Source organism: Belonocnema kinseyi, chromosome 10, assembly GCF_010883055.1.
Source record: "Belonocnema kinseyi isolate 2016_QV_RU_SX_M_011 chromosome 10, B_treatae_v1, whole genome shotgun sequence".
Lineage (NCBI taxonomy): Eukaryota > Metazoa > Arthropoda > Insecta > Hymenoptera > Cynipidae > Belonocnema > Belonocnema kinseyi.
The window spans coordinates 93,534,883-93,549,220 of record NC_046666.1 but is presented as its reverse complement, the minus strand read 5'-3'; the positions used below and the strand labels follow the sequence as shown (position 1 = coordinate 93,549,220).

Below are 14,338 nucleotides of genomic sequence, written 5' to 3'. Positions count from 1 at the left end.
GGCAAATAGTTAATAAAAAGAGTGTCAGTAGAGTGAATGACGCCTGAAACAAAGACCTTGGCTATTAATGGACCCAAGTGGGGAGCCTTACATAACGACTTCATGAGGTTCTTCGCTTGGGGTGATGACTAGAGAGATTGATCAGCAACCTGGGTCGGAGCAGTGTTGCGGAACGAACGTGTTATTTACTTAAATAGCACGAGAATTCTGGATCAATCTGAAAAATCTCTATCCCTTCCACACACTACTCCCTTCCCCTGCCGAGTGAGTCACGCCTATCTCGAAAGGGAAATGGCTTAATGGTGTAATAATAATAATAATAATAATAATAATAATAATATAATTATCTTATAAAAAAATTTTCTTCTCGCAACTCTGTGCATGGCCACGCACTATCGTTTTAGATTTATTTACCATTTCCCAAATTATTTCCTATTTTTTTTAAGTTTATTTTTTTCATGTGGACAAAAAAAAATTAAAAGTGGGGCCTGGTTTAGTTGCATAATTCGCGCAAAGCATGTCCTTAAACGCTATGAAAAACCGCACCCGCTGAGGATTCGAACTCTGCCGGACGCTCTAGCTAATCACGCTCATTTATCGCTTGGATTCTGTTGAAAAAATCGTCGACAATATTTTACGCTGAAAAGCTAGGGTTAACAGAGGAATATTGTTTTTATTTTTTCGTTTTACACATTTTATATGAATAGGAAGATTTAAAAATGTTCCATGAAAATATTTCAATTTAATTAATTTTAATTTTAATAGTTAAATGTTTAATTTAAACATTCATTTAATTTGTGATTTCTGTTCAAATTCTGAAACTTCAAAATTTATTATAAATGAAAAAATATTTAAATTTAAATTCAATTTTCCAGCTTAAAAAAAGAATCGAATGATTATAATTCTACTAATCTTCTTAGGTAAAACCCTGAAAGTAAAATAAAAAACAGCTACTAAAAGTAATTTATTGAAACATTAGAGTTGTAAAAAATTGTTTAAGATACAAAATACTTAAGCCTGATTAAAATTCTAACTTTAAAGTTGAATTTGAATATTGAACTGAAGGCTAGCTGAAATTAGAAGAAATAAGTCTTAAAAATGAACATTTTTAAAGGTTAAGAATCTTATAAAATTTTGCTAAATGCTTGTAATTATTTATACATTTTATAAAATATAAGAATGCAGATTATGTGATATAATAAATAGTATAATAAATTGCAAAAATAGGTAAGTGAAGTAAGCGGTGTTTATTTAAATATTTTTTTATTTTATTCCTGAAACTATATTTAAAGGGTTGCAGTATACAGAATTAGATATCTAACAAACAAAATCGAAATTGTTTAGGAGAGCGAAATAATATTCCGTAAAATCGAAATCAGCCTATACAAATAAAAACAAAATTTACTCCCGAGCTTAAGTGTTTTTGAATTGAGACCAGAAACGTAGAATTTAACAAAATTATCCAGTTCCGAGAAATAAAATGTGGAAGTTTACAATCTCAAAGAGATTCAAATTTCGTGAGTTTTGAAATGTTTTTTAAACAACGACTGAAAATTTATTCTTTAACTTTAAACCATAATAAAACCTTGCTCCCGAAATATGACGAGGCTACATAAGAATAAAAAAACTTATTCTGTTCCGGGAAAGTAAAGGTTTACTGTGGCGGTATCGTACTGTAACAGTAAACAAAGTTTAAAAGTGGCTTTTAGTAGAAATTTAAGATTTTAGGTTGGAATTTGATTATAATATCAAATATACATCACACGAATAAAAACAAAAATACAATCCTTGCAGGTGCAGTCGAGAGTGGCGCGAACTCGCGATCTGTCGGTGGTAATGTAGCGCTAGTCACTACCCAAGTGCGAAGTCACATGCGGCCCAGCATTGGCCCATAGTCACCAAAAATATTGCCGAAGCTCGGCTGCCATCATCGCGATAATGGCGGAATAATAACTATGGCCTGCACTTGGCAGCCAAGGTTTGGCTGCCATGGTCAGCCCAACACTGGGTATCTGCTTTATCCATTCATCATTATACGATTGCATATCGTTCGAATATTATTTATAATTTCAAGAATTGAAACTTCATTTAAACATTTTGGTGAATTTTAACGACTACTGCTATAGTCTAAGGATATGACAAAAAAGGTATTTAAAAAATAAATGTTTATGAATTTTGTGTACTTTAAATATGAATAATAATGGTCCTGTTTAGATTGAATACATATATTACATTTTGAACATTATATTACAAATAAAATTTCTAACACTATGGGGTATCGAACCTATGTCTATATACTTAAATTTATTGCCTAGCAGTCGGGAGTGCTAACCACTTCGCTAAACCGACAAGTTGAAACACTGTGAAAAAGTCATCCTCATAAGCTACAGTTCAGAAAAGTTAATGTAAATGTAAAATACATGAACTGTTAACAGGAATATCAATACAACAATTTTTTAATAAATACTTTAAATCGATTACAATTTTTCTTCGCGTAATATTTCGTTTTCTCCGCTGTAGGCTACTTTACAAGTTTTTGAAATGACAGGAAATGTAATTTTTCATAAACATTAAAAATTTTTAATGACAGAACTTAAAAATTTCATCATGATCTTTGACGATTTTTAACAACAAAATTTTTATCTTTCGTGTGAGATTGGTTTTTTAGGTGCTACAAGTGAGACTTGGCGCAATAATGTGCCGATGCCGGGCCAAGCATCGGTGGAGGACGGAAAATATAACTAGCCAATACAGGCTGCCAGAACTGGCGCAACATTGGGCTTATTAAAATGCCGATATTGGCCCAATATCGTTAGCCGAATTTTGGCTGCTAAAATTGGACCAACACTGGGACGTGCATTCAGCTCCGAGAATTCGCACTTGGGTTGTTTTTCAGTTTCTAAAAGTGAGACTTGGCGAAATAAAGTGCTGATATTGGGTCAAGCATCGGTGGAGGATCGCAAATATAAATAGCCAATATAGACCGCCAGCACTGGCTCAACATTGGACCGATTCACATAAAACATGGTTTGCTGTGGTAAAAGTGACACTTGGCCCAGTAATGTGTCGTCACTAGTCCAGACTTTGGCGGATCCTCGTGAAACATGGTTCCTCGTACTAAAAGTGAGACTTGCCGCAATATAGGCTGCCAGCACTGTCTCAACACTGGGCCGATTCAAATGCCGATATTAGCCCAATACCTTTAGCCGATCTTTGGCGTACAAAATTGGACCAGCGCTGGGCCGTGCATTCAGCTCCGGCGATTCGCACTTGGGTAGTACCATAATAATCTGTAATGCAATACAATATTCTTCATATAAATTATTGTTCCCTTTTTACCCGTGCGTACTAAGGAAAAATAACTGACTTCAATATTACGGTCTATTTTCTCATAACTGAAATTGTTAAATTCGACCTAACGACAATGCCACTTACGTAAGATTTTCCTTAGTACAACAGATATGAACTTTATTATCATCTCAATACATCGTTAAGTTTTAATTATAAAAATAATTATCAATTAAAAGTTAATGATAAAAATAAACTTAATGTTTTAAAAAATAAAACAAATCTCGCTCAGCGAATAAACCTGTTTGAAAGTAACATTTATTTTCTCATTTCACACTGTACGTCTAACACTCAGTTAGCACTTGACACAATACGAAAAAGGAGATTTTACAATTTCACACTGCGAAATTGGTGCGGGGCGAGGCCCTATATTGGTATACCGGATTACTGTTTCAAACTGCAACATCTAATTTATATCCTACTACCCATCGCAGTATGAAAGAAGATAGCTTACAAGTTGCAAACTGTATAATTCACCATTTTTAATTCATGCACGCAGAAACTCTTGATCGTAAAATTTGGCATTATAATATTGATATTTACAAAAGTTCGAGGGCAATCTAGGATATAGCCGAGAAAAGAGTATTATTGCCGCAGCCATAGGAAGAAATACATTTTCCATTCCATTTATAAATTATACTACAAACCTAATAATTGCCATTTATAGTTAGAAAAATTCATATTTTTGATAGCAGATTGAAGTTGAAAAAAGTGATATTCAAAAATTAAATGATAAAACCGTGGTTGCAATAAATAACATTTAAAATAACATCAGTTGCAAACAGGTAAGAAAAATTACCATTTTCAATGGGAAGGTGCAATGAAAGAAAAAAATAATTGAATGTAGTGCTGTGCGATTGAGTACCAAATGACGTCATTACACGCGCCGAAGTTCATAAGGATGGTAAAATTTCTAAAACTTATACTTTGTTTTATCACAGGGAAATATCTCCGTTTGCTGCTCCGGAGACCCGTGTTCAATTCCCGTCAGGGCTAATATCTTCTAACAAGGTTTTTTTCTTTTTCAGCTTAGAATAAAATATAAATATCTAATTATATGTTTAATGTATAAAATGTACAGTGATAAAATGTACATGCGAATTTATTTTTATTTTGCTCTTTCGACCATGGAAGTTTTTCCTATTTGCTATGGGAAAAATTAGAAATTTGTAGAATGAGCATTGACAGAATGTTTTTACTATTGTGTTTTGTAAACCTCACAGTCTGTCTTAGGGATTATAGTAAGTTTCTTTTGGAATAAGTGTAATTATTTAATCATTTATTTTGACATAATAACTTCAGACTTTAATATTCACAATAGTAATTCTTGCAATAGTGACTATATACTGCCTTGCTATTGTCGTATTGTTAAAATAAATATTATACCATCAAATTTTATAACTAAAAATTTCTCCGTGTAAAGAGAAAACGTAACGCCTACCAGCTTGTAAGTGAAACCTTACAATGTGAAGCAGTAAATTAAACAGCGTGTACCAATGGTATTCCACTCTACCATATCAAACTGTAATAGCTGCTTTATGTATTGCTACAATTGGTATTTCGACTAGTATACTTTCAGATTACTGGTTCACACTGCATTCAATACTGTCAAAACTGCACATTTCACAGTGAGTACGCTTTAAACCTCAGCTTTAATGTTCGAAATTGTACATCTTACAGTGTACTTTTTTCCCCGAATATTTTATGCAAAATGTGAAAATATTGTTTTCTAGTATTTTTTTTCGAGATCGTCCAAATGATGATGTCAAGATGAAGAAAGAAATATCTTCTACGAATAGTAAATTGGGCACGCAACTTTTTAATATATCAGGCTCTCAATTTCCGGAAACATTTATGAATTTAAAAACTAGAATATACACGACAAAAGGAACTTGGCTCGAAAAGTCGGATATTTCAGTCCCTGCCACAAACATCTGGCTTGAATATAGACTTACTCACTGCTATGCTTTCTATTATTAGTTCCTAGTCATCAGAGTAGCTTCTCTGTGCAGCGAATAATTTTCTTTAACAGGGTGCACTGGTACATGTATGGCAGAGAGACGAGCGGAAAAGAATTTAAGAAGTAGCATAACTTTAACCAAATTAAATAAACCTACTTCTTGCATGTGATTCACTTTTGTTGGCAGTGAAAATATTATAAAGTTCGCGAAAGTAAAACAATCATGCGTTTGCTAATGAAAGTGGTTTAATGTTAATGGAACCTGGGACTGCAGTGTCAAGGAAATTTTGTGCTGTGCCGAGAGCTTAACAAGCATGCAACTCACGCGCTACTCACTGTAAGTGCACATGAGTATGCTGCGAACGCATCGAATATATTTCGGGAATTAATTATTGCTTTTCCGCAGCAAGCATTTATCTTCCATGTTCAGCATGTGATTTTAGTATCGGAGTTTATATAGTTGTAGAGAGGTTCCAGGTCAGGAATATCAGAGTTGTTAGCTATAAGAGCGATTTTCTGTGAACTGGGGTAAATAATAGTGTTAGGTAGGTAAGACTTTGTGGAAAAATATATTTTTTCAAATTTCATAATTGTAGAAATTACGTCATTTTGAATTTTTTTGAAAATACTGCATCTAAGACCTTTTTTAACCGATTTTAATCAAATTTGTAGGTTATACGTAGAAATTAGTACCATTTTTCTATAAAAATTTAGAAAAATACATTTCGATCTTTCGTTTTGAGCTCGTATTTTTTTTGACGTTTTCTTTGTGCAAATTATTTCTTATGATTTTACTTTTCATTTAAAAAAACCCTGTAAGAAAAAACATAATTTTAAATAAAATAGCTTAATTTTCAACCAAAGAGATGAATCTTCAACTGAAAAAGTGAATTATTAACATATTAACGTTTTTAACCAAAATAAATGAATTTCAAAACCAAAGAGAAAAGATTGCATCTAAAAAAGATTTTTGAGTCTTGAAAGAAAAAAAATTTCAACGAAATTGTAGAATTTCCAAAGCAAAAAAAAGCGAATTTTCTACAAAATAGTTGAATTTTTATCAAAAAATATAATTATCATTTAATTTGGTTCGAAAATTCCACAATTTCGTAGAATTTTGTTTTTCTGGCTGAAAAATCTTTTTTAGTTGGAAATTTATCTCTGGTTTAAAAATTCATCTCTTTTTTAATTCAACGATTTTACAAAACAGATCTATGTCTATATTCGCTGTATGTATCTTTCCCGACCCGTTGCACGGAAGAGTGAAAATGCAGCCGGCAACCAGAAGAGACTACAACGCTTTTTTATGAAAGATAAAATCATAGGGAATAATTTGCACAAGAAAAAGTCGAACAAAAATGAGCTCAAAATGAAAACTCAAAATTAATACATTTTTGGCATTTTTTGACTTTAAACTGACTTTTTCTAAATTTTTATAAGAAAAAGGGGTACTAAATTCTACATAAAACCTATACATTTGATTAAAATCGGTTTAAAAATGTTTGAAATATAGTGTTTTCAATAAAATTCAGTAAACAATTCTAGTTGACGTAATTCCTACAATTTTGAAAGTTTTTCAAAAATATTTTACCATAATGTCTTATATACGTAAGAATATTATTTCTTCCAGTTTAAAGAAAATCGCTCTAATGGCTAACAACTCTGATCTTCCTGACCTGGAACCTCACAGTAGTTATGTTTGTTTTAAGCATTTAACAATGTTTCTTTTAAATTTTTATTTCTTATTTTACATAAATTACAACAGAAAATATGGATACCAATTGTTAACCTCTATTTATTTAAAGGGGATATGCAGCAAAAATCTATAACAATTTTAAAACTGTTCAATAATATCATATTAAAAGAATTACCTTATGGTTTGTGTTTTTGTTTAAAACAGGATAGTTCTGCTATGACTAGATATAAATTTATATATTCCTATGTAACCTTGCATATATTGCTAAGCTTTAGTTAGGGTTCAATTCCCTAGAAAATGTATATTTACGTATATATTTCAGATTTTTAATTAAAACATTTCACTATTTTCACTCAATTAAATTTTCTACAAGCTCTTTTTATAGAATTTTGAAAAATTCACACATTTCAATACGCTTTTCCGTATTAAAAACTCAATCGATGGTATACGTATATTTGCGTATGCAGACATAATGTTGAAGAGGCGGTATGGTGCATTTTTCGATTGGTCACAAATTTAAAATGTTTTAGAATATTAATAATCAAGTAGTTTACCTATATTGGTATATTTTGAAACAAAACGTTAAAAATAAAGTCATCTTGTTTTTTGTTTGTTATTAACAGTATATATCGAAAAACATACCTACTTCTGATACTCCATTATATGTTGTCTACATCGTTTTATTTTTCAAACAGAACAGAATCGTCTGTACGCCAGATGGAAATACACCACTGGCGCAGTATTGGCCCAGTACAGTCTGCTGAAGTCCCAGTAGTCGGTATCTGTACTGGGATAATACTGGGCCAGTACTGCCTGGTAACGCTCCGCAGTACTGGCGTTCGGTAGTGGCGTGGTACTGCACACCAGTACTGGTTCTGTACTGGCGAACCGTTGGCATACAAAAATTCAGCAGTTCATTTTAAAAATGATAAAAATTAATTTAATTGTTTTTAGGACCATCCATTCATCATCATACGACTGAAAAAATTACAAAACTGTAAATTTCAAAGTTTTTGTATAATTTTAACACCCACTACTGCTATATTCTAAAGATATAACAAACAAGGTATTCAAAAAATAAATAAAAATTTATTCCGAGTATTTTGTCTATAAATGTTGATAGTCCTGCTTAGTATGAATACATATACAGTGAAACCCCGATACTGTGTGGGTTTTGGGCCTGACGATGGTCGGGGACAAACCCGGTATAGTATGGTTCCGTATGTGAGCACATTTGTTTGTTCACACCATAGTGGCCACCGCTAAACCCGCGCACCTCCTTTCACTCCTACCTGCGGCGCGGCGTAAATTCTCTGAACGACTATATAGGAGAGCTCGATTTCGGAGTTACAGTGTATTACATTTTTAACCATTATATTTCAAACAAAATTTCTAGCACTACGGGGTTTCGAACATACATCTATACCTGAATATATCGCCTAGCATTCGGGAGTGTTCAGTATTAATTTATGCCTACAGAATTGAAAATCATTGAAAAAACCATCCTCAAAAGCCACAGTTCAAAAAAGTTAAAAAAAAACGATTTTTTTAACTCTATTTTCTTATGATTCTCTATTATTATACAACATATATAGATGTAAAATAAACTAGCTGTAAACGGGAATATAAATAAAATAAGTGAAACTCTTTTATAGCGACGATTTTGGGGTTGACGGTGGGTGAGAACTAACTCATTATACCCTGCTTCGCTTTTGTTTGTTTACGCATAAGTGCTCGCCTTAGTGACAACCGGTTAGAATATTTTGGGTTTCGTAGCATTAGCGCAAACATTTGACACAGCAAAAAGGCATAAGCGCCAACATTATTTTCCAACCATTTTTTTCCAAAATTTTTAAAAATTTGTTCTCCAAAATTTTTAATAAACCATTTTTTTCAAAAAATGTTTTGGCGCCTATTTTGACTAATTTTGGTGCGGTTAATATTTTGTTTTTGACTATTTCACAACGATTAGGAATTAGGTCAAATGTATTTTTTTCTGAACATTTACAATTTATCATATATAGGATGAAAAATATTTATACTGTCGGCACAGTACTGCCGCGGTCGTTGAGCCAACCGTCCGCCAGTACGGGGGAACCGCCGATTATATGTACGGACGACCAATACTGGGTCAGTACTGCGCCGTTCAGTGCAAAGTTCAATATCAGACGCACGGTCAATTTAGGCCGCGCGCAAGGAGAATGTACCCAACGCAGGCAGACATAGTTTATTATATATATTTTCTATTCGTGTCCTTGTTTTGCACCAAAATCTATACCTGAATAAACGTTAAATTTTTTAGCACATAATAGGTAAAATTGTATTTATTTGAAAATTTAAAAAAAGAATACGTAAACCGATTTTAATTTTATTTTACTTCTTTTGGATACCAAACCACAAATTTTTTTCGATTCTTAAATAATTCGAGTAATTGCATCACTTTAACTCCGCCCTAACATAATCACCAGATTTAATTAACCCTGGTGGAAAATTTAGTAGTCCGCCGGAGTTTACCACCGGCGCAGTACTGAACCAGTACTGGTCATCAGTACATATAATTGGCAATTCGCTCAGTACAGGCGGACGGTTGGATGGATGATCGGGGCAGTACTATGTCAAAGGTATAAATATTTAAAAAATGAAACAAAAAATTGTCAAAAAAAATTTGTTAACAAAAATTCTTGGAAAAAAATTTTGGCGCTTATATCTTTTTGCTGTGCCAAATATTGACGCTTATGCCACGCAACTCGAAACATTGTAGTCGATTTAAATTATGTATTTAAAACTTATTTTATTTACATTCCCATTAACAGCTAATTTATTTTGCATCTATAAATTAATAATGAAGACTCCTGAATGCTAGGCGATATATTCAGGTATATATGTATGTTCGAAACCCCGTAGTGCTAGAAATTTCATTTGAAATATAATGTTTAAAAATGTAATACACTGAAACTCCGAAATAGAGTTCTCCGAAATAGAGTTCTCCGATATAGTCGTTCAGAGGATTTACGCCGCGCCGCAAATAGGAGTGAAAGGAGGTGCGCGGGATTGGCAGCGGCCTCTCTGGCGAAAATAAACAAAAGCATTTACATACACGGACAAAATTTATACGTACAAAAATCACGAACTAGTAGCTAGGTCTCGGATATGAGAAAAATTTATCGGATATTGATGTATTTTCATGAATAATCTGCGCATTTTGAGAAAGAATTGACGAACTCGATATGACAATTCGAAAGCCGTTCTTTACTTTTTTCCGTAAATAATTACAGAAATTATCACGAGGTTGCCCAACAAATCTGAAAACTAGGAAGTAGGTTTCCCTTCACGTGGCCCGCATACACTCTCTCCAACACACGCGGTGCGTGTGTACACGCATACGTGTGGTTCGGGTTCGTCTGATGAGTGGCTAGAAGTTTTATAACACCTATATTGTTCAGGCCTCGATGGCTGCGCATGTTTACGAACTCGTCGTTTATGATTAGAAACTTTGAGTCAGCAGATTAAGGGGTTCGAATACTCAGAGTTGCGTGATTATGAATTATTATAAATTAAATCGCATAAATAAAATCTTTCCCTTTTTATCATTAATTATACAATTTTCAGGAACTGTTCATAGGAAATTCAAACTGTTCGTGCAAAAATTCGAAATTTATCCATACATTTTTCATAGAAATAAAGATTTAATGTTTTATTTTTTTTCACCCGTATCCGTGTCCTAGCTACAAGTTCGTGACTATTTTGCGGATTATTTTTTTCTTGTACGTAGTCCTACTATATCGAGTTTGTTCCCGACCACCCTCAGCCCCGAAACTAACACAGTATCCGGGTTTCACTGTATACGTATTCATAGTAAGCAGGGCCATTAACACTTATAGACAAAATACTCGGAATCAATTGTCATTATTTATTTTTTGAATACCTTTTCTGTTATATCTTTATAGTATAGCAAGAGTGGGTGTTGAATTAATCAAAAAGTTTAAAATTAACACTTTCATAATTCTAAATAACATTCGGACGTGATACAGTCATATGATGATGAATGGATGGTCTTAAGACTAATTGAATAATTTTTTCATTTTTAAAATTAACTGCGACCCTTTTGTACGCCAACGGTTTGCCAGTACAGAACCGGTACTGGCAGCTCAAGAAATCTGTACTGGTTCAGTGCTGTATTTCCACTTAGGATTTCTAAATTTCAAAGTTTTTTTTGGTATTTTACAAGATTTGTAAGGATTGCAAAAGTATTCAATGATGTCATATGTATGTTAGGGCAGTTCACAACAAATTTATTCTTATTTTTCGGCGGCCGTATCGAAACAGTTTGTTTCTCTGTGTTAGAAAATACAGTCCTAATCTTTACAGATTTAAGCAAGATATTATAGAGGCTGCGAGCACTAAATTTATGTAAAAAATAATATTTTCTAGTTTTCAATTTTTGAAGGAATATAGATACATATCAAATTTAGAGAAATATATTGTTAATAAAAATTGTAACTAATACCCAAGTGCGAAGTCACATACGGCCCAACTTTGGCCCATAGTCGGCAAAAATATTGCCGAAGCTCGGCTGCCATCATCGTGATAATGGCGGAATGATAACTATGGCCGCACTTGGCAGCCAAGGTTTGGCTTCCATTGTCGGCCCAACACTGGGTACCAGTATTGGACCAAACCTGGCTGTCATCGTCGCGCCATTGCTGGATTGATAACTATGGCCTTGATTTGGCAGCCAAGGCTTGGCTGCCATTACCGGCCCAACACTGGCTACGTTCTAAGGATATGACATAAAACATATCTAAAAAATAAATATTAATTGATTTCGAGTGCTTTGACTATAAATATTAATGGTCCTGTTTAGATTGAATACATATATTTCATTTTGAACATTATATTACAAATAAAATTTCTAACGCTGCGGAGTATCGAACCTACATCTATATACCTAAATCTATTGCCTAGCAGTCGGACGTGTTAACCACTTCGCTAAACCGACAAGTTGAAACTCTGTGAAAAAGTCATCCTCATAAGCTGCAGTTCAGAAAAGTTAAAGAACCAAATTTTAAGCTCTCTTTTTCTAATTATTTATTATTATGCGTCGAAATGTTAACAGGAATATCAATATAATAATTTTTAAATAAATAATTTTAATCGATTACAATTTTTCTTCGCGTAATGCTTTATTCTTTTCCGTTGTAGCCTGCTTCACAACTTTTTGCAATGACAGGAAATATAATTTTTCATTAACATTAAAGATTTTTAATGACAAAAATTGACAAATTTCATCGTGAACTTCGACAATTTTTTAATAAATTTTTTTATCTTTCGTATAAGATTTATTTATTAGGTGCTAAAACTGAGACTTGGCGAAACAAAGTGCCGATTCTGGGTCAAGCATCGGTGAAGAATCGGCAAATATAAATAGCCAATACAAGCTGCCAGCACTGGCTCAACATTGGGCCGATTTAAAATAAACATGGTTTGCCATGATAAAAGTGACACTTGGCTCAGTAATGTGTCGTCACTGGGCCAGACTTTGGCTGATCCTCGTGAAACATGGTTCCTCGTACTAAAAGTGATACTTGGCGCAATGAAGTGCCGATACTGGGCCAAGCATCGGTGGAGGATCGGCAAATATAAATAGCCAATATATGCTGCCAGTACTGGCTCAACACTGGGCCGATTAAAATGCCGATATTGGCAGGGTTGCCAAGTGACCTGGTTTGACCAGGCTTGACCGGCAAATCGATTCGTTAGCCCGGGGCCTGGTAGAAACGTATTAATTTGTAAAAAAGCCAGGAATTTCATAAAACCAACGTCGCACGACGATTTTCAATCGAAAAAAAGTGCACGTAAAGTACAGTGGTAGACTAATCACTTGAGATTTTCAAAAAAATTCTTCTGCTAAGATAATAAATAAGTTTGTAATGAAGAAACATAAATTGACATTTAAATATACAAAATTTTCATACAAGTTCTAAATTTCTCTTATTCATAAACCGGAATCAAAAATAATAAAAAATTTATTTAATGTATTCGTTTATATTGTTAGGGGGGGGGGGGGTTAAAGTAAGGCCTGGATTCATATATGGAAGACTTGGCAACCCTGGATATTGGCCCAATAACTTTAGCCGACCTTTGGCTGCCAAAATTGGACCAATACTGGGCCGTGTATTCAGCTCCGACAATTCGCACTTGGGTAGAGAGGAAAAAACTCTCATTTTGTACCTGATGGAAAAAAAGATTTGGCGCCGGTAAAAGGCATAAAATTCAATTTCTTAGCACGAGACCAATATAAGGGCATAATAAGTGTACCTTTCAAAACTTCTTGTAAAAAACACCCTAGTGTATCTGATTATATACTCCCCAGGACTGTAGGGCGGTGTATAGCGTATGGGGTTTCAAGCTGGTGCAGCGGCCAAGGGTACGATTCCCCATGATGGAGTCTATTTTTACAGACACTGGTGCTTACTTGATACTCACACTCGATACTTACCACCTCTTGCTTTCCTCAATAGCGTACCTAGTTATAATTTATATTAAAAGATACATACAAAATAATTATATAAATTTTCACAATATAAATTTTAGATTGCTCCGATTCATTTTTCAGATGAGGGATGCAGTTTTGCAGAAACGGAGTAATAACGTAGCGACCCCAAAATCGAAACCATCTCTTGAAATTTATCGGCCTCCTGGTTAGTAATAACAATATAATATTCTAGTGAATACCTGTCGATTTCGATTAAAATCATTTTTTTCATATCACTCGTATATGTACATATATAATAATTATTTGAAAAATTAGAAGAATATTATGATAATTAATCCCTTCAATTCAAGGCGAAAAAGAATATATCATGCCAAAAATGTTTTTTTAGAAAAAGAACAAAAAGAAAAAAAGGCATTTTTTAAGAAATTTATTATGGCTAATAATTCAGTTGTTAGTTACCCACAAAATCAGGCTTTCGCTCCAGAACTCGAGATTCCGTAAAACACCTCCTGCCACTTACCACTCCATCTCCGCGTCTCATCTATACCCCGTCCGTGAGCCGCGTCTACAATGCCGCGCCGCAATATGTGCGAGAATGTAGTGGTAAGTGGAGAGGGAAGATTTCGTGAGTCTTCCCTCTCTCCGAATAGTCCGGGAGCCACATAGAAGCAGTGATCCCAGATCTGAAACGAGATGTGGTCCAATCCTATGACAGGGCTATGTCCGTGTGAATTAGGTAGGAGACGCTGTAAATGACTGAGTTGCGCGCGCAACCCATTTCTCCTCTTCTGAATTTGAAAACTCGAAGGTGCACGATTGCCGGTCGGAGCACTTTGGC

The 14,338-nt window shown here is 33.9% G+C and overlaps 1 protein-coding gene across 5 annotated transcripts in view; it reads left to right on the top strand.

Annotated features, from left to right (window-relative positions):
* Positions 1-14,338, top strand: part of LOC117181913 (MIF4G domain-containing protein B) — a 123,978-nt gene that overhangs the window by 74,430 nt on the left and 35,210 nt on the right. For 3 of the 5 annotated variants that reach the window (XM_033374935.1, XM_033374932.1, XM_033374931.1), the window contains exon 3: positions 13,621-13,705. In XM_033374935.1, coding sequence (XP_033230826.1) covers positions 13,621-13,705 — 85 coding nt within the window. Of the gene's footprint in view, positions 1-5,355; positions 5,646-13,620; positions 13,706-14,338 lie in introns of those variants that run through there. The other 2 variants (XM_033374933.1, XM_033374936.1) reach the window with 2 other exon arrangements.